The 26,292-nt window shown below is 48.4% G+C and overlaps 2 protein-coding genes across 4 annotated transcripts in view; one reads left to right on the top strand and one right to left on the bottom strand.

The window, feature by feature from the left end:
- The window catches only part of CYFIP2 (cytoplasmic FMR1 interacting protein 2), a 120,969-nt gene that overhangs the window by 63,789 nt on the left and 30,888 nt on the right, over positions 1–26,292 (top strand). For all 3 annotated transcript variants that reach the window (XM_040630371.1, XM_040630369.1, XM_040630370.1), the window contains 5 exons: positions 4,252–4,451; positions 6,036–6,123; positions 21,311–21,454; positions 22,878–22,968; positions 24,044–24,174. In XM_040630371.1, the coding sequence (XP_040486305.1) occupies positions 4,252–4,451; positions 6,036–6,123; positions 21,311–21,454; positions 22,878–22,968; positions 24,044–24,174 (654 nt within the window). The remainder of the gene's footprint in view (positions 1–4,251; positions 4,452–6,035; positions 6,124–21,310; positions 21,455–22,877; positions 22,969–24,043; positions 24,175–26,292) is intronic.
- Positions 7,018–12,239, bottom strand: FNDC9 (fibronectin type III domain containing 9). The gene has a single exon (XM_040630372.1). The coding sequence runs from the start codon at positions 8,852–8,854 to the stop codon at positions 8,138–8,140; it is 717 nt and encodes a 238-aa protein (XP_040486306.1). The 5' UTR covers positions 8,855–12,239; the 3' UTR covers positions 7,018–8,137.

Raw genomic sequence — 26,292 nt, 5'->3', positions numbered from 1 at the left:
TAACCCCTGCTAGGTGTTCTTCTGTGGTATTCTTGCCAAAATGCATGTTCTCAATCTAATCATGAGCAAATATCGATAAACCCCAATTAAATGGCATTAAAACAAATGAACAATACTTTTCAAAAGCTTCCAGATCATAAAAGACAAAGACTGAAAAATGTTAGCGATTGAAAGAAGACTAAGAAGACATGACAACTGAAAGCAATGTGGGATTCCAAATTGAATCATAGAACAGAAAAAAAGGACCCTTGTGGAGAATCTGGTGAAATCTGAATAAGTGTGTCATTTAGTTAATAGAATTGGAGCAATATTAATTTTCTACTTTCGATAATTATGCTACAGTTATGTAAGCTGTTGACATTGGGGAAATCGGGTCAAGGATAAGCAGGAACTCTGCTTTTTCACTTACAGAAAAGTAAGTCTAAAATTATTTCAAAATAAAAGAAAGTTTTGTTTTTAAATGGACAAAGTGGTTTAAAAAAAAAAATGACTTAGGAACTAGGCTCTAGAGTCAGAAAGATCTGGGGTCCCCGTCCTGGCCCTGCCACTTACTAGCTGGCAATTTTGGCCAGTTACTTAACTTCTACAAGCCCATTTCCTCATCTACATGACAGAGGAATATTAGAATTCATAGTATAGTGTTTTTATAAGGATGACTCCTCACTGCCTAGAAACAGCTTCGCATAGTTTCTTGCCACTTACTAAATAACAGCTTATGAACAAAAAAAGGATGAGAGGGGCCTAGAAATTTTAGGCTACAATGAGACATTTTCAGGGTGAATTTTCAGCAGCATTTCCAACAAGGACTTGCCCCCAGGTACCCACCTAAGTCCTGGGACAGTTACTTTAGGAGGCTATCATATACACATGTTCTTCTGGGAGATGTATTTTAAGAAACAGATTTTTCTTTGTTTATGCCAGAATGTTAGCAGTGATTATCTCCAAGTGATGGGATTTTTGTTTTCATCTTTGTTGTTTATCTGTATCTTCTAGCTGTCCAGTAATGAATGAGCCTATCTCATGGAAAAACTGGTTTGGGGTGTGTGGGTGTCCATGGCCTCTTCCCATCCCTTGAAAGGCACTAAATGTTCTTTTAGCTGAGAACAAAATCAAAACAAGCCGTGAAAGCCAGTGTTTATCAGGTGAGGGCAGCAGCCCCCGGGAGAGCAGCCACTCCCCGTGAAGCCCATGAAGAGGAGACCCCAGGGATGCTGTCTCCTGTGGGGTCGGGAGGCCCCGACTGGCCTTGGCTGAGAAGCTTTTGCCTTTTCTGAGAACCAGCCTGAGGAATCTGCTCCCTTCAGCCCTTCTCTCCACCTTGGAACCTCTGTTCTGAGACGGGAAGACAGCTTGATGATGCCAAGCTGGGAGGGTGGCAGAGATTTCTTAAGTCAGCCGCCCTCATCCTACACAGCTGAGCAAATGGTTCTCAGAGGGATATGATGCTGAATTTGAGGGCTGGCAGCTTGCAGGCTGTGTTTTGTTTAGGCTGCAGAGCACATTGGAAATTTTGAGCCAACATTTAACATTTGGAAGAATTTGAATAAAACTGCGGAAGCTTTGGCAACATCACACCAGCCCTTCCAGATGGCAATGATCCTCTAGAAATGACTAGACAATCCCGTCAGCCGGGCTGTGCTCTCTTCAACTTGCCGCCAGCCCCACTGGTGCACCTCGTTCTTGCGGAGGACCTTCCACGCCTCGCTGCACCTGACTTTGAGACCCCTGTTCTTCTCACCTGCCTGGGGCCACAGAGCTGGTCAGCAGCCCAGTGCGGCTGACACTCAGGGTTTCTGGTTCCCATCCAAGAGCTCTTTCCACTCCTTCACAGAAGTTGCCCCATTAGGTGTTTCATTGCCCCAGTTCTGCTTCTCTCCGTTGCCCCCAGTAAACCAACTCCACTATAGAAAACCGAGACCCTCTCAGAAGGCACCTGAACCACTCACGAGGCCTTTTCCCAAGCTTGATGCACTCACCCCGCATCCCAGAGGCAAGTGCCCTCCTATGATTTAGAGGCCGGAAGAATTTGACTGAGGCCAAAACAGGGCTTGGATTACCCATCAGGAACCTGGGTACTGTTTCATGGCAGGAGGAGTGGACCTGCATTTCCAGCAGCCCCGCAACAGCAGAGTTGAGAATTCCTTCTTTTGGTCTCCCTTGTAACTACGACACACATTCGTGAGACTGTTAAAATCACAGAACATTAGAACAGAAATTGTTCCCTGGTTTTTCATTTGCAGTTATCTTCCTGGTAACATGGCACCTCCATGTGCCATGGGACTCAGTGAGCTTAGAAATAAAATCATTGGCATTTACTCCATTTATTTTATTTATTTTATTTCTTACCCATCTGAAGTGAATGGGCACAAAGTTCAGAGTCCAGCTGGGGAGGCCCTAGGAGACAGAAGCAGAGCGGGGATTCTTTATTTCTGCCCTCCTTTACTTCACGGTGCACAATGACTGGAAACTTAGTCTTCCAGCTGCCATCCCAGAATGAAAATCCAGATTTTGACCTTCTTTTGAAAGATCGTGAGATCTGTCATTGCTGAGCCCATTCTGAGGGGCAACAACTCTGTGGAGTTAAGTGGCAGCTCCACTGTTGTCTGGGCAGACATTTTGCCACAGACAGCCCAGCCCCAGGAATCCCTCCCGCTCCTGCCTGCCTCTCCTCCCTGAGCTAGCTGGCCTCTACGGCCATTTCTGTTTGCAAGCTTCGATCCACTTCTGCACTTCAGGTTAGAGCCATAGAATCTGAGTTTCAGAAAAGGCAAAGCTCTGCGATTGGAATCATGGTCTGGGGCCTCCCCCTGGCCACACTCTGGACCCCAGCCAGCATGAGGGCTACCTGTGGCTGATGAGAATAAAATTGATTCCCTGGTGTGGGGCTGCATCCTGTGAGCGACTGCAGACACCTGAGCTCCCTATCCCAGCCATTAAAGCTGGCCCTCTGGCTGTCCCACCTCCTGGCCGCCCTCTGGTCAACTGCCCTTGCCAGTGTTGATGGAGTTTTTATATTGTCAAGCCATCTTTACTTTAATCAGCATTACTTTTCAGAAGACTTTCGTAGCAAATTGCTTCTGTATCACAGGCAGCTCTGTCATAGAGGCCCAAACACATGTGATTTGAAGTCAGAAGACCCGGGATCACACACTAAACCATGTTCTATATGCCCTGTGTGACCTTGGGCAAGTTACTTCACCCCCTGCACCTCATCTGTCCCCTCTATGAAACAGGGGCAGTCGTACCCATCTCAAGTGTCCTAGAGCATCACAGAGAGATGGCTTCTGTCTCTGCACAAGACTGTGCTTTGATTCTTTTTCACAGTATCACGACAAGGGACTAAAGCCAACCCAAAGGGTTTCACTCTCCTTTTACTTGCCAACAAACGCAGTGACCTGTTGTGTCTGCATATTGTCCATTCTCTGCCTGAAGGTGGGGTTCCTAGCAGTCAGGGCCCACAGCTCACGTGGGTCCTCGGGCCATGGCTTTCAGCGGCACCTTTACCAACATGTAACCAGCCCCGTGCCTGGCAGACCCAGGAGGAATCCAAAGGAGGGGACATTCAATTTTAAAATTTCAGTAGTATGTAGTGGTTAAGAATATTGACTTTGGAGCCCAGCTTCCTGGATTTGGAGTCAAGTGATCTAACTTCTCCAAGCCTCAGTTTCTCTATGCATAAAGGAAGGGGTTTTTTGAGCATTAAATGAGTTAAGATATATAAAGTGCTAAGGATACTGCTTGGCATATATTAAATTGAATCACATGAACGTACTCATATTCGATGATATTTAACCTAAGAACAAGTAGTTTCACGTGGTCTGTGACCTAACAGTAAGTATTTAGTAAGTGGCAACTCTTACGATGGCTTTCTGCACAGCGGAGATAGAGCCTCTGGGGACAGCCAGTCACACCTTCCTCTTGTCGACTTGCAATGCTGAGCAGCAAGCTATTTCCTCACCAGTATGGAGACTGGAAGGCAAGCAGGCATGCTTTCCACCCGGGGGGTACGGATGGGGATTCGTACATGCCCTTCCCAGAGCAGGCGTGCAGCTTCCCTCCGCACAGTCTGGGAGTTCCTCCTCTGAAGAAGGGTGCATTGTCACATGCCATTGCGGGGGCCTAGTCTCCATGTCAGCCGTCGGGAGCTTGTCTGAGGGGCTCTCCCCCGCACGAAAGGCACCCGTACGATGAAGTGGGGCGCGTGTCAGGTCTGGGTGTATGCCCTTAGCAGCCCTGGGCTCTCTCTGGCAGGAGCTGGAGTGGCTGCTGGAGATCAACCGGCTCACGCACCGGCTGCTGTGCAAGCACATGACCCTGGACAGCTTCGACGCCATGTTCCGGGAGGCCAATCACAATGTGTCTGCCCCCTACGGCCGCATCACCCTCCACGTCTTCTGGGAGCTGAACTTCGACTTCCTCCCCAACTATTGCTACAATGGGTCCACCAACCGGTAAGGGAGTCCCTGTGCAAAGGGGGCTGGGATGGGCCGGGGACCGGGGAAGCGGGTCCTTCCTGTAATAGGCGTCTCATGGAGTTCCTCCTGGCTGGAGGCTCTGGCTGGAGGCGAGGAGGCCGCAGTGAACAGGCCTGCCTCTGAGAGCCTTTAGGCAAGGAAGATGCAGGTGATAAATGCAAAGAGTGAATTTGGAAGTGGGGGAGAGCCCCAGTCATGAGAGAGAAAACACCACCACCTGATCTAGCCTGGGAGGTGCTGGGAACCTCAAGAGAGGCTTCCTCCTCTGAGAAGTAACGCGTGAGTAGAGATGTGAGGGATAAGTAGGAGTAAATAAGGTGGAAAGACGGGAGAAGAATATTCCAGGCGAGGTGTCCAAGGAGCCAAGAGCCTGGTGAGGGTGGAGCCGCTGGGGTGGGGAATGGTGCCATGAAAGACAGCACAGGACCTGGGAGGAAGCAGGAGCCAGGCCGTGCACCACCCCACAGGCCAACATAAGAGCAAGCGTGTGCTTTATGAGCAGATGGTACTTTTATGACGATATCCACGTACATGAATATGGTCGTGCAAAATAGGCACACATATGCGTGACAAAGTGACATATGTCTCCTGCGAGATGCACACAGCCCTGTGTCAGGCTCTAAGGTGAGGACAAGACCTAGTCCCTTATCCTCACGGAGGTTCAAAACCTGACAGAAGAGGGGTGGTGTATTCACGCCCAGAACAAGTACATTAGGTTACACCAACATGCATGTGTTTATAGGTCCTCTCAGTACCCTCAAGGCCTGGCTCATGACCAGTATTTAATAAGTATGTGCTGAATGAATAGAAGGGTCTGGGAGGAAACCACAGATGAGCCTGAATCCACACAATTAGCAAGACAGACTTCTGGTCCTGTAAAGATTTGGGACTTTGAATCCTCTTGAGCAGAGGTCTGCCAGCTATCACCCACAAGCCATATCTTGTTGCCAACTGTTTCTGTACATCTCATGAGCAAAGAATGCTATCGACATTTTTGAATGGTTGGGGGAAAAATCCAAAGAATTATAGTTTGATGACAAGTGAAAATCATTTGAAATATGTGAAGTTTTACTGGAACCCAGCCATGCTCATTCATCTACAACTGTTTATGGGTGCTTCACACTACCAGCACAGTTAAGTAATGGTGACAGAGACCATCTGGCTTGCAAAGCTGAGAATACTTCCTATCTGGGCCTTTACAGAAGGAGTTTGTGGAACCCTGCTCTTAAGAAGCCAACCTGGGGGTGGAGGGAAGGATCAGAGCCCCAGAGAAAGCCATTTTCAGGCCCAGCCAGTTGTCACTTTCTTGCCTACTGTTCTTGTGAGCAGCCATAGCCCAGAAGCTAGCCTGGGGATTTGGACTATGGTTTTCCCACCTATGGAAAGGAGACATTAGGTGAATGAATGGGCGTATGTCATAAGGGTTTAGTACCTTCATAGACAACCACCTAGAAACACTGTGGTTATACCTGGTCAGGAAGGGTTCCAGCTAGGTTGTGTCCCATGAAGAATGCTCTCAGGACCCAGTTAACTCCCGCCTCCTCTCTTTTCCTCTACTAGTTTTGTTCGAACTGCCATTCCTTTCACCCAAGAACCACAAAGAGATAAACCCGCCAATGTCCAGCCTTATTACCTCTATGGATCCAAGGTGAGTAGTCTTGGCTGCGTCCTACTCCTAAGAAGACTAGTGAGCAAAAGCAAACAGAAAAGTGTTCCCCAAATCAGAAAAGTAGAAAGGTGCAGAGATAGAGAGGCAGCAGTGAGATCCAGGCAGAAACATGCGAGTATATTCATCTTTATTTGTGCAAAGCTAGCAAGGGTGGGGGTGAAGCAGACCTGGCAGGGGTGGTTCCTGGGTGGGAATTATTTGGGGGGATTTCACTGACGTGAGCAGCGAAGTAGGCGTGTGGGGCTTCTCGTCTTCATCCTGTCTCCTCCTGTTGCTCAGTTGATTCATTGCAGTATGACCGTGTGATTCTGGGATTTTGTGTTCCAGAAAGGCAAGGGTTTTGTAGACAGGAAGCAATTGGGAAGGTGGAGTTTTGAAGGAAATCCCAGAGAGCTGGAGCTAGAGCCGAGAGACAGGTCTTCTCCCATCTCTTTGCCGCTTTGTTCACAATACACATCCTGACACTAGCCAGGCCTCCAAAATGGAACCCTGTTCTAGACCTTCAGTCCTTTGCCGTCCATTAAACGGACATTTATTAAGCGCCCACAATAAGCCAGACATTGGGCTAGATTCTGCATGCTGGGGATGTATCAGAGATTAAAACAGACATCATCTCTACCCTCCTCGAATTTCTACACCCATGGTGGGGACAGGGGATAGTGGTCACTAAGTCTCACCAACACTATGATAGATGTGGGAGATCTATTTCTTACCCTGTGGGTTTGAAGGGGAAGAATGCCTCTGCAAGAGTGAGATGTGTCCACAACAAAGCCAACATTTTTCTTTGTGATGGAATAAAAATGGCCACCTTTGACCCCGTTTTCAAAAAGTAAGCACAGATGGACTCAGAAGAACTGAATGAATACATATAAGAAAAGGTACTCCTCTAGGTCGGGGAGCCCTAGATTGGGGAGTATGGTGAACCAAAGAGCTCCCACCACTGGGCCCTACAGGTGGGCTTAGAAGGTCTTGGGATGATGCTGGGATGGTGCAGATGTCCTCTCCAGTACAGCCAGTCTGGTCAAGGCAGCTTTCTCAAAACAAGGGACACTTTGAGCCAGCATTTCAGATAGTTCACAGACATGTCATTGAATGACCCTGACTCACAAAGTAAGAAACAACACCTCCTTTTCCAGATCTCTTTCAAACCTTGTGATTATAACAAGGAGAAAGACAGATTTATGTTGATGCTTATATGTTTTTAATACTTTCTGCTTTCCAATTTCCTTTTTTATCAAAGCTTAGAGAGCAGACCTTAAGCTCAGAGTCTTTAGTAGGCAATGGAATCTAAGTCAAACTGAATGTTATTTTGTTTCCATTATATGTATTCTTATGTCTCTTCTACTTATAGCAGGAGGGTGCTGGGTTTTCACTTATATAGTCATATAAGTCTATCTTTTAAAATAAGTTTAAGTTTTAAAAATGAGTCAATTTAAAGACAAATATTGTTAATAATAGTAAAGATAGTGTATGGTTTAAACAAAATGGAGATGGGGTACGAGGTGGTATGTGATTGCCTGAAAGCTGGAAAACACTATAGAGCACGGCTTCTCAATCTTTCCAAAATGATCCCCCCAACAGCAGAGGGGACTGGACGTCTGCCTCAGCTGACTGAAAGCATAACCCAAAGAGCCCATCTTCAACTCAAAAGTTTCCTCGAAGTCCTGTGTTTTATTAAGTCATGCAAATTTTGCTTTCTATGCCATAATTTATTTATGATTGTTTTAACTTTAAAATAATGTTTTTCATTCCTAACTGGGCTCCCCTAAATGGACACTCCTGGGACACCATGCTTCTCCTTTGGCATACTGTGGGGTATATGCTTTCCAGCTTGAGAAGCTTTGCCACAGGGCGTTCGTCCAACCTGGATGACGCACAAGAGCACTGACAGTTGAGGGGAGGCAAATGGGTGGCCTAGGGACACATTTTTACAAAAGATCTAACGTACGGAGGGCTTTAAGCTACACGACGCGGGCCGACCCCTGCCTACCTCTCACTCCCTAAAGTGAGGCAGTATGGCAGGATGATCACCACTGCCCCTCAGTAAGGCCCCCACGTCGTCGGGGACATCCTGATTGGCAGCATCCTGGTCAGCGGCATCATCCTGGTTGGCTTCCCCTTCGGCTTCCGGTTCGGCTTCTGCTCCGGAGTTCTTGCGTGGCATCTCCACCAGGGGGAGCCCCTGCAGGTCTTCCTCCCTCTGCCCAAGCGCGGGGGCCTCCTCCGGCCATCTCACCAACCCATTGGCTTCCTCCATGTGGCCGGCTCTGTAAGACCATCGAGGCTCATGGCAGCGGATACACCAGAACTGGAGGCAGATGAAAGCCAAGACGGCCGTGAAGCAGGCCAGCAGAATGGCCATCAACACCCACAGGGAGATCTGGGGGTCCACCAGGGAGCTCCCAGCGGCCAGTGGGCTCTTATCCAGGGTATGGAACATGGTGCAGTAGTGCCTATAGGGGAAGGCAGCCTTCTTGCAGCTGATGCACAGGAAGTAGAGAGTGGAAGGGGCGAGGTGTTCCAGCACCACGGAGCTGATTGTTCGAGGCACCTTCTCCTCGTGGTGGAAGCTGTAGCGCAGATAACCGGAGAAGATGCTGTTCCAGTTGGGCCTGTACATAATATGGTAGTAGTCCTCCAGGCAGGGCTCCGAGGATGACCAGGAAATGATGGCTCCTGTATAAGAAACGTTCCCAACCTCGATGTTCATCCTGATTCTAGAACCAGAATCAAAGTGAAAATGACAGCCCCTTATTGAAGTATTTATGTACGATACTCATAACTGCCATATATCAAGCATTCATGGTGGGGACTAATATTGCCCCTGTTTTACAAAGAAATGGAGGTCAAGAGGTTACGTTAACTCAACGAAGGCATAGCTAAGAAATAACAGAACGGAAGTTCAAATCAGGGCTGTCTCACATCAAAGCCTGTGGCCTGCAGGCCTGAAAAAGGTGAGCCCACATCCCCCAGCCTCCTCCTGCCCTGGCTCAGTTCCTTTAGACACAACTTTGTTTCCAACACTTTAAAAAAACGAAGAAAGGCAATAAAAGAAATCGGACAACCCGGTTAACGTGCCCACGTTAGTCACCACGGCTCTGCAACCTCCAAGTCAGCCAATTATATCACCTACGATATCCCTTCTGCTTCTGCTCCCAGTGGCTATGAGCTCGGTCATCTAGAACATTCTGCCCACCACTGCTTTTTTAGCTTCCCAGTTCTGTTGCCCATGAGAGTGGAGATTTGCGTCATCACTCCTTGGCAGCTGATTTCTCCCCAAAGCCTCTGCTCATGTTTTGTTTCTTTGTTTATTCAAGGCCGAAGGTACCCAGGAAATTAGTTGTATAGGTCAAGACAGTCAGCTCCTACTACCAGCATAAATGCTACTATTTACTACCTCTGGCACTGTGAGTGTTAACAGTGAGAGTAATCACCAACAGTTAGTGAGTGGTTGCCGTGTCACATCTAGTATGTGTCACGCTAGAGGCTCACAACCGTAATAAATTTCCCTTAATCTTCAACACGCCCTCTGAGCTAGCTCCCCATTTTACAGATGAGCAATCTGAGGTCACTCGGCTCATAGGTAGACTCAAAGCCACTTAACTGCTACATTTCCAAATGCAAGGCTGCTGGGTTCCGTGACAGAACGTTATTACAAAATGAGGTGCTGGTACTAAGACCCAGTTGCTGTTTTTCCACAAATCAAATGAGCCCTCTTCAGATTACCAGCCCTCCCGCTTTGGTAAGAGAACACCATCTTCAAGCTTTGTGATTTCTCTTAAATGCTATCTCTTTGAGAGGGAGAGTTTCCACTGATCTAAAATTCAGGGGCAGCCATATTCATTCAGCCTGTGTCTGTTCACGTATGGGTCTCACCCAGCCCTGTTCTCTGCCCTTCCTGTCTCACGTGAGACACAGAAGACTGCGTTTTTAGATTGTAATGACCTAGTAAAAACCCATCAACCAGATTTTAACCTGAATTGGATGTGAAGCCAAACTGATTCCTATTACAAGCTGTACTCTCTCCTCCCTGCCTCCCTCCCACCTTCCATTTTCATGCCCGTTTACCGAGAGGAGGTGGGCTGCAGGAAGATGCGTAGCACTGAGCGATTTCTCAATCCTTGTTTTTCTTCTCTAAGGATGACAGTGAACTGAAATGCTCAGGAAGGGGAAAGAGTTTCCTTCTGTTTGGTTGGATATTTCTTCCCAGAAACAGGGGTAATGAGAGGGACAAGACAGGTGTGCTCAGATCCCTCCGGGGAAGGTCATTGTAAAGGAGGCTGTTTGCACTCCCTTCGTCAGTCTCCCTTCTCATGACCTCCCCCATTCACTGCACCCCACCCCACACATCCCTATAAACACACTTCTGACCAGAATGAAAAGAGCTTAATTCATTACTTATAACGCAGAGGCAATGGCCTTTGTAAAACCCTTCCAGCCGGCGTGATCGGGAATCCCATTTTTTTTTGTCATGAATCTTTTCTCCTGTTTCGCTTCGCATCTGCTGCTGGCTGTCTTTGCAGACTGAGTTCTCTACAGCAGACATTTTTAAGGGCTTTTTGGCAAGACACTGTAGCAGCATCTTCAGCTTTTGGGACCAGATCAGTCTCCCTTATTTGCTTTTCTTTCTCTGCTTCTGTTTCTAAATTCCCCCTATTTTTAGCTATTCATATTGCCATTGCCTGGCCCTCTGCCAAGCAGAGTGTGAAAGGAAAAACCATTTCCATTTCCAAGAAGAGCCATTTATGTCCCTTACCTGATGCTCGCGCTGTGGATCTGGTTAGAACGCAGCCTGCAGAGGCCGAGACAGAGTGGACCAACGCTGAAGGAATGGAGCCTTCTCCCCTCCTCTGCTCTGGGCTCTCCTTGATGCCTCTCTCGCCACTGTCTGAGTAATCCCACTGTCGCCCCCAACGCTCACATTATTCATTTCTTCAGATCAGCATCATTCACCATGGCAACCAGCAGGCATCTGTACGCACGATGCTTTCAGGGACCAGTCTGGGAAGGCTTTTGCCCACTGAGCGGAGCTCTCATTCCTTTGGCCAAAAAAAGGCAAACAGTCTCCTGCAAACAGATCCTCAGAATGGTACTAATTCTTCCAAGGCTGCCAAAATTTTCTCTCTAATTGGCTGGTGATTGTTTTTTGCCCCATCGAGACCCTCTTTGGACAATGATGAAATGCAAAGATGCCCTTCTCAGTTATCCAATTAAATACAGTTACACAATTAAAATAGTAATTTTATCCCAAGCCCTCCCACCCCTACCCCACCTCTATACCATCTTCTTTCTTCATTCTTGTCTCCCGTGGCATTCTCTAGTTACACGACACTGGCCAAGAGTCTTTTATTCTCTGGGCCTCAATTCCATCATCTGTGAAGCTCTGGGCTTGGGCTAGATGGGGATGGCAGGTGGAAAGCAGGAGTACTACCCCTGCCCAGTCCTGAACTCGTGTCAGGCTTGCTGAACCATCACAGCACTGGCACTGGGTTGATCTGAGCGCACCACCAAAATTCTGGTCTACCCAGAACCCCAGAGTGTGACCTTATTTGGAAATAGGGTCTTTATAGATTGAATTCATTAAAGATCTTGAAATGATATCATCCTAGATTTAAGGGGAGCCCTAAATCCGATGACTGGTGTCTTGATAAGAGAAAGGAGAGGGAGGCTCACGCGCAGAGGGACACAAAGGGACGAAGCCACATAAAGACAGAGGCAGAGGGTGGAATGGGCTCCCATAAACAAGGAGCAGCACCAGGCACCACCCGGAAGTGGAAGATGCAAGGAAGGAGTCTCCCTTGTTGGAGGGGGTGTGGCCCAGCCAGCACCCTGAGCTGAGGCGTCCGGCCTCCCGAACTATGAGATATTACGGTGTTAAGGCGCCACGTTCATGGAAATTTGTTACAGTGGCTTGGGGGGGAACTAATACAGCACTCTGTCCACTTGGGCTCAGAAACACAAGCATCCCAAGAAACTGCTTACCAACCCACCACTTGGGGGTTGACACCGGAAATGGAAACTGCTTACTCTTCCTGGATTGGATGGTCCCCAAAGTTCCTTTTCTTTGAAGAATCCTGACCCGTCTTCCATTTTCCACAAAGGTACATCTGCCTCTGAGATTCCACCCCTTCCTGGACCCTCAACCTTGAAAGAATTTGTTGCCATCATTATTGGGGCAATCACGGAGCGTGTCTGAAGGATAAGGAGAATAAAGTTCGGTCATCTTCGGGCACCAAGTTTGTGGAAATTTGTGATAGCAGTTCCAGCCCAGACAGATTTAGATCTGAATTATTTTACACAAATTACGTGCTTTTAAAAGTCAGGTTTTTTCTCTTCTTGGTTCTTGGCCAAAATATCCAAGTGAACCCCTGAAAGTCCCCTTGTGATTCACATGAGTGATAATCAAAAAGTTATGAAGAGTTTCCTGGTGAGCCACGGACCCTCCCCTGGCCAAGGGTCTCTGTGAGGCTTGGCGTCTCGGGATGTCCCTTGATTAGACACTTGCTCTGTGGCTTTCCCATGGCATTAGGTCTTCCCGGGGGCCTGTCTAAACTCTGCTGTAATGTGTGCTAATGGCGACTCCCTGCAGAACATAAAAGTGTCCTCTCCACAGAAAGGCCAGTGTGGTAGTTTGCAGGTGCCTTTTGAAAAGGTTATTTTGAGGGAAATAAAAATACCAGACTTAGGAGACCTGTGGAGCAACGAGATAGAGCTCGAGCCTTTGCCACAGAAAACAGGAATTTATTTTTAATGCTCCTGGATGCCATTTTTAACACTAAGCTCTTTATTTGAGAAGTTGAGACACTGAGAGAATGGGAGTGAGGCCCAGAAGCCCTTCCTGTTTCACAGATCCCGAGAGAAGGGAATGGCATTCCTCAGACCATACGACTGATCAGTGGCAAAGCCAGGAGTGGAAACTAGGTCCCCAGCTCACAGTCCTGGGTGCATCCTGCCCCTTGGGGCCACCACCATCCACCAGCAGCACCCAGAGGAGCCAGAGAGCCCTCAGGGCGTGAGATAAATCTCCTGGGGGCACTTGCCTCAGGAGGTCACATCCCAGCAGACTCACCCTCTCTCCTCCTTCAGGGAGGACCTTCCTGCGGTGGAGCCAAGCTGGAGCCCTTTCAGCCGGCAGCCCAGGAGGGCCCTGGTTGGCTTGCACTGCTAGTAAATTATTGCCGGGGGAAAGCAGCCTGACTGGGGTCCCCATGCCCTTCCTGACGGTGGCAGCAAAGGACGATTCCTCAGCCCCAAAGCTGACACCACCCAGGAGAAGGGAGTCATTCAGAGTGCAGGCCCTAAAACCCCAAGGCTGGGTTCAAATCCTGCCTGTGTAGCCTTGGCACATCCCCTCACTTTTCTATACCTTGGTTAACTCTTCTGTAAGACGGAATATGGAGAATCCTTGTCTGACGTGTTTTAGCCTGAGATGAGCCTCTCTATGTAAGTGCTAGGTCTACGACAGCTGTTACTCTTCAGAAGGCAAGGTCAGTGGGCCAGAGCCATTTCCCAGGGTGACTGTGGCTTCATCCAGGAGGTATAATGGGCAAGGTTTGCACCCTATGTCATGCTTCCTTCCTTCCTTTCTTTTTCTTTTGTAAAACAGCTTTGTTATTTAAAAAATATCTATATGCTCTTTGTATATAAATTACAGAATACAGAAAGCCCAAAGACAACAGTCAAACCTATACAACTCAGAAATAACCACTGAGAACATTCTGGCGCGTTTTACATGTGCTTTGTCACTTTATCCACGCAACAACTCTTTGAGGTAGGCGTCTTATCATGGTTGTGCAAAAGGGGAAACTGAGGCTCCAGAGGTTCATTAACTTGACCATCATTATGAAGTGGGGTTTGGCAGAGCCATGCCACCCCCTGGTCTGTGGTCCCCGAAGCCAGAGCTCCTGGCCACCCTCGCTGTCGTGCTGCTCTTCCCTCTCCTGCGCCATTCTTCTGTCAGCGCGAGTCAACAGGAACCCTTACCTTTGCTCAGCTTCTCTGGAGAAGTAGACACAGGACTTCACCGTTTAGTGGATTCCAGAATGATGGGAACAGACAAGGAACTAAAAGACCTCAGAGAGAACATCCAACCACCTGAACGCAGCCAGCAGAAGCAGGGGAACCATCAAATACACCTGGAGAAATGCATTCAGCCAGTGTTTCCTCTCCCTGCTCTGGAGTCCGGAGTCCACGTTCCCTGACCAGGAGCTCTGTCGCTGAGGGTTAGAGGGGATAGTAAATGTCACAACTGGTCCAGTAATTGAAACTAGTATAGGAGCCTAAGTTTTAAACATAGTATTCTCTAAGTAACATGCATTATATAGACTCTATCATGAAACTGCCTTCCAGGTGACATTGATTGTCACACAAATCAGCTCTTAAATGATACCAGTAGTTTCCCAGTAATTTTTCAGTCTTTAGAAATTGTTGGTGTGGCCTTGTGTTTGGTGTGGTCATCACTAGCTGAATGATGCCTCGGTCTGAGCCATGATTTGACCTCGGGGAAATTCATCACACTCTTGCAGTGCTTTCTCCAGTAAGTCATAGTCCGTAAGACCTAGGGCCCAGTGCTTTGCTGCACCCAGCCGGGTACATGTCAGCCGGGCCCATGCCTTGCTCCCAGCACTTCCCACGCGGCCGGCCCGGGGGGTCTGCGTCAGCCCCACTGACAAGACCACCAGCAGCGCCACTGGCTCTGCTCTGGTCCCCCTGCTCTCATGCCTGCGTGGCACCACTCCCCAGCATGACCGATCCTCAGTCCGGAAGACTTTTGTTATTTTGAGAGCTTGCACGCGTGGTGAAATAGCATTTTGTTTCTCTTCACTTTGATTCCTCCTCTGCCGAATGGGGCTGATTGTTCCTTGCCTTACCTGGTGTAGGAGCTGATAATGCCCCCCCAAAGACATCAGGTCCTAATCCTGCACCCCAGAAATATTACTCTATTCGAAAAAAGGTCTTTGTAGATGTGAGTACGTGAAGGACCATGAGATGGGAAGATTATTTTAGATTATCAGGATGGGTCCTTAAATGCTATCACAAGAGTCCTTGTAAGAGGGAGGCGGAAGGAGGTTACACACATCTCAGGAGATTGGAGGGAGGTGGGCCACAACCCAGCCACTGGAAGCTGGAAGAGGCAAGGGATGGGTTCTTCCCTCCAGCCTCATGGGGGGAGGGGGGAGGTGTGGCCCTGTTGACACCTTGATCTTAGCCATCATACTGATTTTGGTTTATGGCTTCCAGAACTATGAGAGAATATATTTCTGCTGTTTTACCAGATTTGTGGTGATCTGTAATAGCTGCCGCAGAAAATGAATACACCTGGGTAGTGATGAAGGAATTATTCATAAGCCGAGACGCATTATGCACTTGTGTATCATTGTATGGGTACAGGTTATTTAAAAAGACATCAGTTTAAAACTTTCAGCATCTCTAAGTATTATAGCACTGGTATGATACCACCAAACAGAAGTTCGGTTCCTGTTCCCCCTCTTGCCTTCTCCTCTTATCTTTATTCATGAGACAAGAAAGGGAGGAGCATCAATTCTTGAGGTCTCTAGAGCAACTCCCTTGGATTTTTCAGCCTCTGAGCTCAGAAGTCCAAGAAGGAGCCCAGATGTGCGAGACCCATCCCACGGCTCACTACATATCAAGAAGGGACAGACAGAAACGTTAGCAAACGATGCACTTGAACCTGTAACTCAGGATTTATCAGTCCTTTAACCCAACCCGTCTTAGCCTGTAGGCTCTCCCAACAAGGTCTGCGTTACAGTTTTATTCATCTCTCAGTCTTCTTGCCCTACGCGGATTTCAGAGTTGAGCTGCAGCCTGAATTCAACCTGAACTAGGGGGCCATGTTTGTGTCCTTGGGCTGATGGGATTCGGATTATTCAAGGAACATTAGAGAAATTGTAACTAATGTAGGAAATTAGAAACAGTTTTAACTCCTCTTGGGATCTCTGAAGGCAGGGATTATGATTCCAGAAAGCAGAGATGCAAATTGCTTGCAAATTCAGTTTGCCAAATAAATAGGCCTCATTGCTTGGAGGGGCTGGCTGTGTTTACTGCCAGTGAGGGCTAGAGGCCTGAGGACTTAGAAGTCCATATACAATGCTTAAAAATGATAAAAATGGTATTTTTTATGTGATGTATACATTACCACAGGTTTTCTTAGAATCCATATAATAATATATTACAGGGCCCAGGATCTGCCAGCTCAAACTTACCGTATCTTCTCTCCTTAAAATACTGTCCTGCCTTTAAAAAATAATAATAAAATAAAAATGCACATCTGTGTCATGTATTAAAAATGTGGTTCTAGTTTCTCAATCAGGTTGGTTTATTTCTTGAGATCTCACAAAATTAGCTATTTTGCACAATAGTATGGATTTAAACAAGCTCGATTCGAAGCGAGATATCCTAAATAAGGTACCTAATTCGTTTCTAAGGCAGGCCGGTTGATTGGTACTGAGTCAGCAAGATTGGTTCGGTGTAAGAGATATGTAGCAAGTTTCCAGTGTCTTAAGTCCTGTTGCCTTCCTGTTTTTCTTTGCCAAACCTCAGAAAATGGCCAGGCTCCCATATTCCCACATTTTCTCAATAGGGCCCAGCCTCCTATTGAGCCAGCAGGTCAGACGGGTGCCCTGCGGGGGTGCGTGTGTGCATGCACTTTGCACTATGCCTGCGTGCTTCCTCTTGCATGGCTCTGGTCTAGTTTGGGGGGTGGGGGGAGCTTATTCACTTCGGAGGACTTGACTTCTGCTCATTTCATGCTGATCCTTCTGAGTGTGGGCCATGGGCGGAGGCCTAAATTTCTGGTCTCGACCCGAATCCAAGCCTGATGTCGGCCCCTCCACAAGAGGCGTCTTCCGTGCCCTGAGCGGGTTTGTAAGAGGAATTCTTTACACCCCTGTGTGTGGTAAAACAACTCCAAAATTATTCTCCTTCTTGGTGCAGAACTGGGGAGCTTCCCCAGTTTCCATCTGCTGGAATATATTTTTTATTTGCACTCGCCACGCATGTTAAGGGAGACTTGGTACTGGAAGCTCCTAGATAAGAGTGAAGGTTCAGGCCGCGAAGGAGGGGCACCCGGGAAGACAGCACTGCAGCCGGAGCCGGAAACGGAAGTGAGCTTATCTGTCCAACCCTGAGTGCAGGCCGGGCTCCCTTCTAGCAGCACCGTGTTTCTCAGCCTCCACGGGTTCACTGGCAGCCAGGAGGGCCTCTACCCAACACCGTCTGTTGTTGGACAGCTCCCATTTTTAGACTGTTGTCAATATGGAGCAAAGTCTGTGCATTTTTGATGTTCTGTCAGCTAGTCCCAGTCTTACGGCCTCTGTCACATCCCCATGCGGGATTCACCTAGTGTGTTATGTAAAACTGTAGCCCACACGTGCGCTCCCCTCTGCACATTCAGGGGATTGTGACTGTAGCCAAAGCTGCTGGGAGATATTTGACCAAGAATCTGTATTTTCTTCGTCTTCACTTACCAAATTATCAAACGAAGGAATACTAATTGCAGGGAGTGCATTCAGTGTGCCAGGCACCACGCATAGGGCTTTCTATGTGTTCCCTCACCTACACTTCCCACAGCCAGGGCGCCTGGCTGGCTCAGCTGGTGACACAGCCACCTCTTGGGCTCTGCTCAGGTCTTGATCTCAGGGTCGTGAATTCAAGCCCCACGTTGGGGTCCACGCTGGACATGGAGCCTACTTAAAAAAATAATAATAAATAATAATAAATAAATTTCCAATAACCCTATTGGAGTTCCAATTATTATCTTTCCTTAGGGAAAACCACAGCTTAGAGAGTTTAAATAATTTGCTCAGAATCATCTAGCTAGTAAATTTGTGGACCTAGGATCCAAACTCAGGTACACCCACCGCAGAGTCCGTCCTCTAGAATCAGATAAAGCAAGACAAAAAAGTCAGAGAATCAGGAAGAAAAAAAAAGAAAAAGTAGTTGATTGCTTTTGTACCCTTAGGGATATCCATTTGAAAGCTCCCAGCTGCTCAGAAATCCCTTTCATAGGATATTTGAGAAGGAATGAAGGACAAATGCTCAGAGCTTTACTGGCTTCTGAGGAAAGGTCCAGAGTGTCTGGTGTGGATGGGGGGAGGAGAAGGTGGTTCTAGAAAAGTCAGTAAGCTCTGTCACATGCCCCTAACACAGCCAGGTCGTCGTTCCCTCATTCCTGTGCAGGCTTGAGCTGCAGCCCTTTTCAGGAGAAAATTCAAATCATGGTTTTGTTTTTTAATCTTTGAAAACAAGTGTTGGGAAGTAAAATAGGCTATGGTATGGCTTTTATATTGAGTTATAATCATATACAGGAAGTTGCAGAGTCTTCATTAGTTCAGGCTGCTGTAACAAAAATATCATAGACTAGGGAGCTTTAACATTTATTTATTGCCTGGAGTCTGGGAGGTCTGAGACCACGGCATTAGCAGATCAGGTGCCTGGCACAGACCCACGTGATGGTCTGCAGATCGCCTTCTCCTCACTGTATCCCACATGCTGGAGAGCAGAAAGAGAAAGAATAAGCCCTTGTTTGTCTTCTTAAAAGGGCACTAATCCCATTCATGAGGACTCCACCCTCATGACTCTAATTACTTTCCAAAAGCCCCACTGTTAATCCCATCACAGCAGGGGTTAGGATTTCAACATATGAATTTTGAGGGGATACAGCTGTTCAGTCTATAACATACACAGATCATAAGTGTACACAGTAGTTTCATGAGTTTTGACAGATGTGTACATCTGTGTGGTCAACAACCCAAGCTTCAGGTAGGGCATTCCCATCACCTAAATAATTCTCTCCTGCCCCTTTCTCATCAGTCTCCTTCTCCAACCAGAAGTGAGCCATGGTGTTTGCTATGTACTCCTCATCCCTAGTGCTGGAAACGGGAGAATACAGAATAGGGCTTTGATAATAGGGCCAGAGCTAAGATGCGCTCACTTAGAATGAGCATCTCACCTCACCGCGTCCCAGCCCTCTTTGATAGGTGGCCTGTTATAGAGACACTGAAATGGTTTACTTTCTTTTTTTTTTTTTTTTAAGATTTTATTTATTTATTTGACAGAGAGAGAGACAGCCAGCGAGAGAGGGAACACAAGCAGGGGGAGTGGGAGAGGAAGAAGCAGGCTTCCCGCGGAGCAGGGAGCCTGATGTGGGGCTCAATCCCAGGACCCTGGGATCACGCCCTGAGCTGAAGGCAGATGCTTAACGACGGAGTCACCCAGGCGCCCCATGAAATGGTTTACTTTCATACACAAAAAATTGTACAGCCCAGCCTGGTTCCATGATTGGCTGAATGAAACTCAACAATTCATTCATGTACTTCCAGGGTTTATTGAACATTGACTTCAGTGAATATCATGATTTTCAATCAGTTGTTTTTCCCTCCCTACATAAACCTTTCCTGCCTCATAATATTTAGGAAAGTCTTGTAACTACGCAGAAGATGTCCCTCCCCAGGTTCAAGTAGAATTTGCTGTGACAGCTCATGAGTGTAGAGTGCTGCCCCTTCTCACGTTCCAAGCCTCGCCATATGTAGACCTGCCCTTACCAAACGAGCTATTATTCAACCCGCTGGGTGCAGGGGTGTTCTGATTCCTCATGAGTTCTTATTATTAGTGGGTACTCTAATTGTGTTCTTCTTCTTCATGTTGTTGTTATTAGAGAGTACTATGAATGTGATGCTTGTGTTGTAAAGTTTAGAATTCATATATAGTAGAACGTACTTACTACAAAGCCTAGACTGAACTTAATTAAATCTTCCTTCAATGGCTCCAAGGGGAGTTAAGAATCTTACGTCCTCCAAAAGCATCATTACTGTTCCTGTTTAATTCATGTCGAATTTCTAATTTGCCAACTAATAGAAAATTTCCCACTAATAAAATATCAGATGTGGTCTTTACTTATTTGCATGCTCCATGTATAAGATTTTTACGATTCCAGGTAGAAAACTACACTCGGAACTAAGCTTTGAAGTGACGCCTTATCTAAAAAACTGGGTATGGTTTCTAATAGAATTCAGCTTCCAAAGTCCACCATTATATACAAAGGTGAAGAACGTGGGCTTTGGAATCAGACCTCTCTGGATTCAGGTCAGGGCTCAATTACCTAAGGACTGTGTGACCTTGAGCAAGCTACTTACCACCCTGAACCTCAGTCCCCTCATCTGTGAAACGGGGCTAAGAATTGTCTGTATGCATGTGTATGTTGTGAGGATTGAACGAGAACGACATGGGGGGCTTCACAAAGCCCGGCATGAGGCGTTCCGTAAGTAGCAGCACTTCAAAAAATAAAGTCAACCGTAACTTTACAGTCTTACCAATCAGGTGAGACGAATTTGGGGCCCTGTATTTTAGTTATATATTCCCAGACAGAAAGATCTTAAACAAATTCCATGAATTCGGTGAAGGTGCATCAGTCATGGGGTCTAGAGGACAATGGAGGTGGCTGGTCAATGGTCAGCAGTGGCCAGGGCTCTGGGCCTCCAACCAGCAGCCAAACGGAGCAACTCTGCTTTTGTCTGTTTGACACACCAGCCTCCATGACACCTTTCATTTGGCGCTCCTTAAAAAGTTATGAAACCCGTGATTTTATCCAACATTTCATAGATGAAGAAACTGAGGCTCACAAGAGCATTGGTGATTTGCAGGCACTCAACACAGGTCTCCTGGCTCCCAGTCCCGTGCAGTCCTGGGACCCCACCCCGTTATAAATGGAGACAAGGAAAAGTAGAAGGAGGCAACGTTGAATCAGCTACAGAGTTTCCATACGGTTCCTCCAGCCAGTTTCTAGTACCACAGATGTCTCTAGAAAAATAAAATCATCTGTGTTACCCCTACCCTGTGCCTCAATTTGTCAGAGTCCTGGTTCATGGGTGACAGGAGTGCCTGTAAAAAAGATACTTGTCTGGAAGCCCATCCTCCTCTTCTTCTGGTGAACCGTCCTGGAGTGGCCTTCTTGCCATCACTGCGGTCACTGAGCACACCTCTCTCCGTGACCATCTTCTTGCAAACATATTCACAGGGGTCCCCGGGGAGAGATCGCGGATGATGTCAGGCTTTCGTCCCTTTTAGCAGCAAAAAATCTCCCTCCAGGACTCAGCTGGCATTCATTTACTTGCCAGCCTCTTACTTTGCCACAACGTCTGTCTTCCAGCCTCTCAACATTGCCTACAGCCACATCTACAGCTCCTACAGGAACTTCGTGGGGCCCCCCCACTTCAAGACCATCTGCAGACTCCTGGGTTACCAGGGCATCGCGGTGGTCATGGAGGAACTGCTGAAGATCGTCAAGAGCTTGGTAAGGAAGGACCCTCTCAATGAGGCCTGGGACATGCCTTCAGCTCTGTCTGTGGGAGTCACCCCGGGAATCCTGTGCCCTTAACTTGGGTTACTCTTACCTAGCTCTCTGCGACATTTCTGCGTACCTTCTGACCTTGTGGCTTTGTCTCCCATTTTCTGACCCAGAGCTCACTCATTGTACTTGATAACTGAACTCAGCAATCCTGATTTGGACCTTTAGGGCCTACTAATCACTGCTCATCCTCTCCTCCCATGTAATGTTTTCTAATTTGAGCATGACAAATCCATGACACGCATGCCGCCATTTCTCCCCCGTGCTCACAGCAGACATCTCTAATCAATCGCCATGCCTCTTCCCCTTGGGATTTCTTGCTAACCCCTTGCAATACTGCACTGGCCTCAAGAGAATTCTATATCCGCCCCAAGTATGATTATCAGAACCTTTATTTAGTTCCCCATGACACTGCTGAAGCAAAGCTGAAACATTTAAACAAGATTTTCCTGAAATTTGGAGATGACAAAAGAAAAGTAAACAAAGTCATGAATACCATGTCAGAAATAGGAAACCGCATTCAGCTGCTGACTGTAGTCCTCTGGTAACAGCTGTGTAGAGCTGTGAGTTGTTACAGGTTGTGAGGCTCAATCCGAGTAAAAACAGGAAAATGTAATGGACTAAAGGTGTCTGCCCTGGACAGACCCATGTATTTTCTGTGTTTAAGTTAGCTAATGTGCCTCAGTCTCCATGGCTCCCTGGCCCATGACATTTCAGCTCTTAGTCTGGAGCCGGTGTAAGCACCTCAACCCCAGGAAAGACCCGGGCCTAGAAATTTCCCTCCTGGAAGTCTGTACGCCTAAGGGACTGAAACAGCTCTCTGTTCTATATCATAAAGGCCCATTTTTCTGTATAAAGGAGAATGGGGCTGTGCCCCACCTTTAGGAGAGAACCTCCTCCCCCCTCCCAAGGAGCAGAGCCTTCTTGTCTTACGCAGCTCGGGCTGCTATGACAAGATACCACAGGCTGGGTAGCTTCAACAACAAATGATTTTTCACAGTGCTGGAGGCTGGCCGGCCAAGATCAAGGTGCCAGCATGTGGGGGGGGGGCGGGGAGGGTTCTAGCGAGAACCCTCTTCCTAGTGTACAGATGCCTTCTCACTGTGCCTCACCTCTCTCTCTCTCGTCTCTTCTTACAAGGGCACGAATCCCATCATGAGGCTCCACTCTCGTGACTTAATTACCTCCCAAAGGCCCTGTCTCCACACACCACCACATTGGGGGGGTGGGGTTTCAACATATGAATTCGGGGGGGGGACACAAACATTCAGTCCATAGTGCTTGCCCCCCAGTAGCCCAGCATTTGGTCCAGAGATGCACAGAGACAGCCGCGGTGATTACCCACGCACGTTGCCCTCCTCTTTGTCAGCTCCAAGGAACCGTTCTCCAGTACGTGAAAACGCTGATCGAGGTGATGCCCAAGATATGCCGCTTACCCCGGCACGAGTATGGCTCCCCAGGTGGGTGATGGGGCTCCGGGGGCCCAGGGTAGCGATAGGAAAATAATCCAGGCCCATCCCGCGGTGGGAGACGCCCTGGCCATCTCCCTGGGAACGTTCGCCTCTCTAACATGCGGACAGGCTGGCCCCGCACTGGGTTTGCGTCCTACCTCCGCCACTAGCTACATAGCCTTGACCCATTTCTAAACCCTCTGGGCAATAGTACCATGCTCTCTGGTGAAGGTAAAGATGCGTGCCGCACCTGTCTCACAGGACTGCTGGGGGGCTAGAGAAGACAGCAGGCGTGGGAGCGTTTACAGTCTGCTTGTTAGGGCCTTTCCTGACTCAGCACTCTAGGATCCTGTCCTCCATTTGCCCACTGGTGGGAGGGAGGTGTCACAGGTGGTACTACAAGTGACAGTTCCAAGGTGAGTCAGGAAGCAGGAGTTTTTGCCACTCTGCCCCTGGCCCAAGAAATCATTCTTTCCTTCCCTGGGAATGAATGGCACAGGGCCTGAATCTGGGACCTGGGGAATGGGGAAAGGTGGAGGCTGTGAGTTTGGCACCTGGTGTTTTTTTTTTCTAAAAACCAAGCTGTCAGGGGCTGAGTGGGTGTGATTCAGAAGAGAAAAGGGCTTGTACTCGAAAGCCCTGGTTTTCAATCTCAGCCGCCCCACTTACTAACTGTGTGACTATGGGCATGCCACCTACCCTCTCTGAGCCTCATCTGAAAAGAGTGAAAGTGCCTGGTTCGTGGTATTCTTGCGAGTATTAAATGAGCAGTTGTAGAAAAGTGCTTAGCACAATACCTAACGTTTATAAGCAAGTGTTAATTCCTGCCATTGTCAGGAATTCAGATAACTTTTTGGAAGGACTGGGAGAGATCCAGGGATGCTGTATTTGGGTACATTTGTTTTGCCCCAAATAAGATGTGAGCCAGCCTCCTGAGCTTTCTTTAGTACTGAGCCCTGAAAGAACTCTCTCTCTCACCTCCGGCCCACAAAGAGAGCGACATGGGTTTGGTTTGCCAGCACTTCCCATAATCCGGGCTGAGCAGGGCCCATTTCCCGCTAAGCGTCTGCCTTCGTCCCCCCAGGGATCCTAGAGTTCTTCCACCACCAGCTGAAGGACATCATCGAGTACGCAGAGCTCAAGACAGACGTGTTCCAGAGCCTGAGGGAGGTGGGCAATGCCATCCTCTTCTGCCTCCTCATAGAGCAAGCCCTGGTGAGTCGTGAGCCCAAAGCCATCGGGGACCCCCCCACCCTAGCCAGATACTTGAGGCCACTCTACCGCACCCCACCGGGGAGGCCCTGCAGCATAGACCGGTGCTCTGCCCACGCAGGGCATGCCCTCCATCTCCATTCTGCCTACACACAGCTCCCACCACTTGACCCCTGGGAAGAAGGCAGGCATGGGTGTTAGACAGACCCAGGTTCCCGTCCCAGCCCCACCTTCACCAGCTGCAGGATCTTGGCCACCTATCCGGGCTTTGTTTTCCATCCACTTATTAAATGATACCCGTGTGGCCGCCACAGACCAGGCACTGCCCTGGGGGATGCGGCAGTGGCCAGTCCCTGCCCTGTGTCCTGGACAGTAGCAGGCAGACTTAGACTGAACAAGTATTTACACAGAAATACTGTGTTTACGTTACAGCAGGTGCTAGGAGGAAGGAATAGAGGGTTTTGTGGGAACATAAGATAGAACCTAATGTGGGGGGAGAAGGAGGACTTCCCGGAGGAGGTGACCAGGACAATGACCAAGAATTGCCCTGGTGAAGAACCAGGGACGAGGGTCCAGTCTGAGGGAAGAGCATGGCACGCTCTCTTCATTTGTTGTGATGGGAGGCGGCCATTCTCACCCACAGGGTAGTTTAGAGGCCGAAAGGAGAAAAAGCATGCAAAGTACATACAATAAGAACTAAAGAATTGGTGTAGTTACCATGATGCACAGAGGCTTGCTTCACCATGCTCCCACCTCCCAGGCCGACACAGACCCTGCACTCCCTTCAGCCACCTGACCGCTCATCTGTCCCCACCAGCCCTCATGGCTTCGTCACAGAGGCTGCCTTTTTCTCATCCTCCCCAATGCTCTGCGCTGCCTGCTCCCGTCCAAGTGTGGGGTCCACAGCCCTCCAGCCGTGGGGGAACTGGTGCAATGGAGCAGTGGAGTGCTGGAAGGAAAGGGAGAGGCACAGTCCCCAGGAGGCAGCAGGAGGATCTTTGAGCGTCTGTGTGCTCAGTCAGCAAAAGGGGACCGAGAGCCCGCTCCTTGCTACTGCAGCGCTAGCTTGTGGGTGAAGGGCCTTGGGTAAGGGAGACAAATTACCACCGTTCTTACTCCCGAGAGGGGCATGATTGGAGAAGTAAACAAGCAGAATGCGCAGGGTTGTACAAGTTGTAAAGGAATGAAAAGGAATACAGGATAGAGAGTGATGGGTGTCCGGAGGGATAAGCTGCTTTTGCAGAGGGAGGAGCTTGGTATCTTTAAGAAAGATGAAGAACCCTGGAAGGAGCTGAGGCAAAGGGGACAAGATAGTTGCTGAGGCAGGAGAGCAGGTAGCCGCGGGTCTGGGCAGGAAACCATTGGAGTTTTCTGAGATGGAGGGTGAGGGGGTTGGGGTTACGTTGGTGGAAGTCCCTTTCAGCCTTGGAGAAGCACCAGCCTAAGCAGACTGAGGCTGTTTGCAGCTGCCCAGGCCAGGGATCATCCTGGAGGCAGGAGGCCCATGGAGAGGGGAGGGGAAGGAGGGAAGTAGGGAGGAGACAGGACATGGGTAGAGCAAGAGGAGAAGTAAGCTCAGAATAAGAACAGGGAGATTCCTGCTTCTCATTGTTCTCATGAGTGAGCCGGTTCACTCCATCCTGGGGTCCCCACCTCTACAAGGGACAAGTCCCATCTGCTCTCTCAGACCCTTCCCCGCGGAAAGGCTCGGAAATGCACACGGTTTTGCTTCCCCTCCATAAGGAGTAATTGCCTCTCTGTTCCCCTTTAAATAGACTCTTGAGACAGCTAAGTGTTCCTCTTTATGGTAACAGGTTTTGAACACGGTTCAGTGGCCTGAGTTGCCATGGCAACTTAGCCTTCAGAAGTCACAAGGATAAGATGAGTAGGAAACACTGCTCTGTTCAAGGCTTCAGGAAGATGGGGAGAGGCTCCAGGGGCACCGGGAGGAGTGGAGATGGGGGAGGGCCAGCCCCTGGAAACCCAGTGCCTACGTGTCTCCTGGTAGCACCTTCTTTCACGAGGAGCTGTGACCTGGGAGCAACCATTAAGCTTCCCCCGTGCAAATCCCAAGAAGCAGACTATTGATGGGGATACGAGGAAAGGAGAATTTTTTTCTCA

Source organism: Ursus maritimus, unplaced genomic scaffold (assembly GCF_017311325.1).
Source record: "Ursus maritimus isolate PB19 unplaced genomic scaffold, ASM1731132v1 scaffold_15, whole genome shotgun sequence".
Taxonomy (NCBI): Eukaryota; Metazoa; Chordata; class Mammalia; order Carnivora; family Ursidae; genus Ursus; species Ursus maritimus.
Note: the sequence above shows the minus strand (reverse complement) of the source record. Positions and strands in the feature narration are given on the sequence as shown.

What these genes read in the sequence shown, in the direction of transcription:
- FNDC9 (XM_040630372.1), bottom strand. Translation starts at nt 8,854, where the DNA reads ATGAACATCGAGGTTGGGAACGTTTCTTATACAGGAGCCATCATTTCC.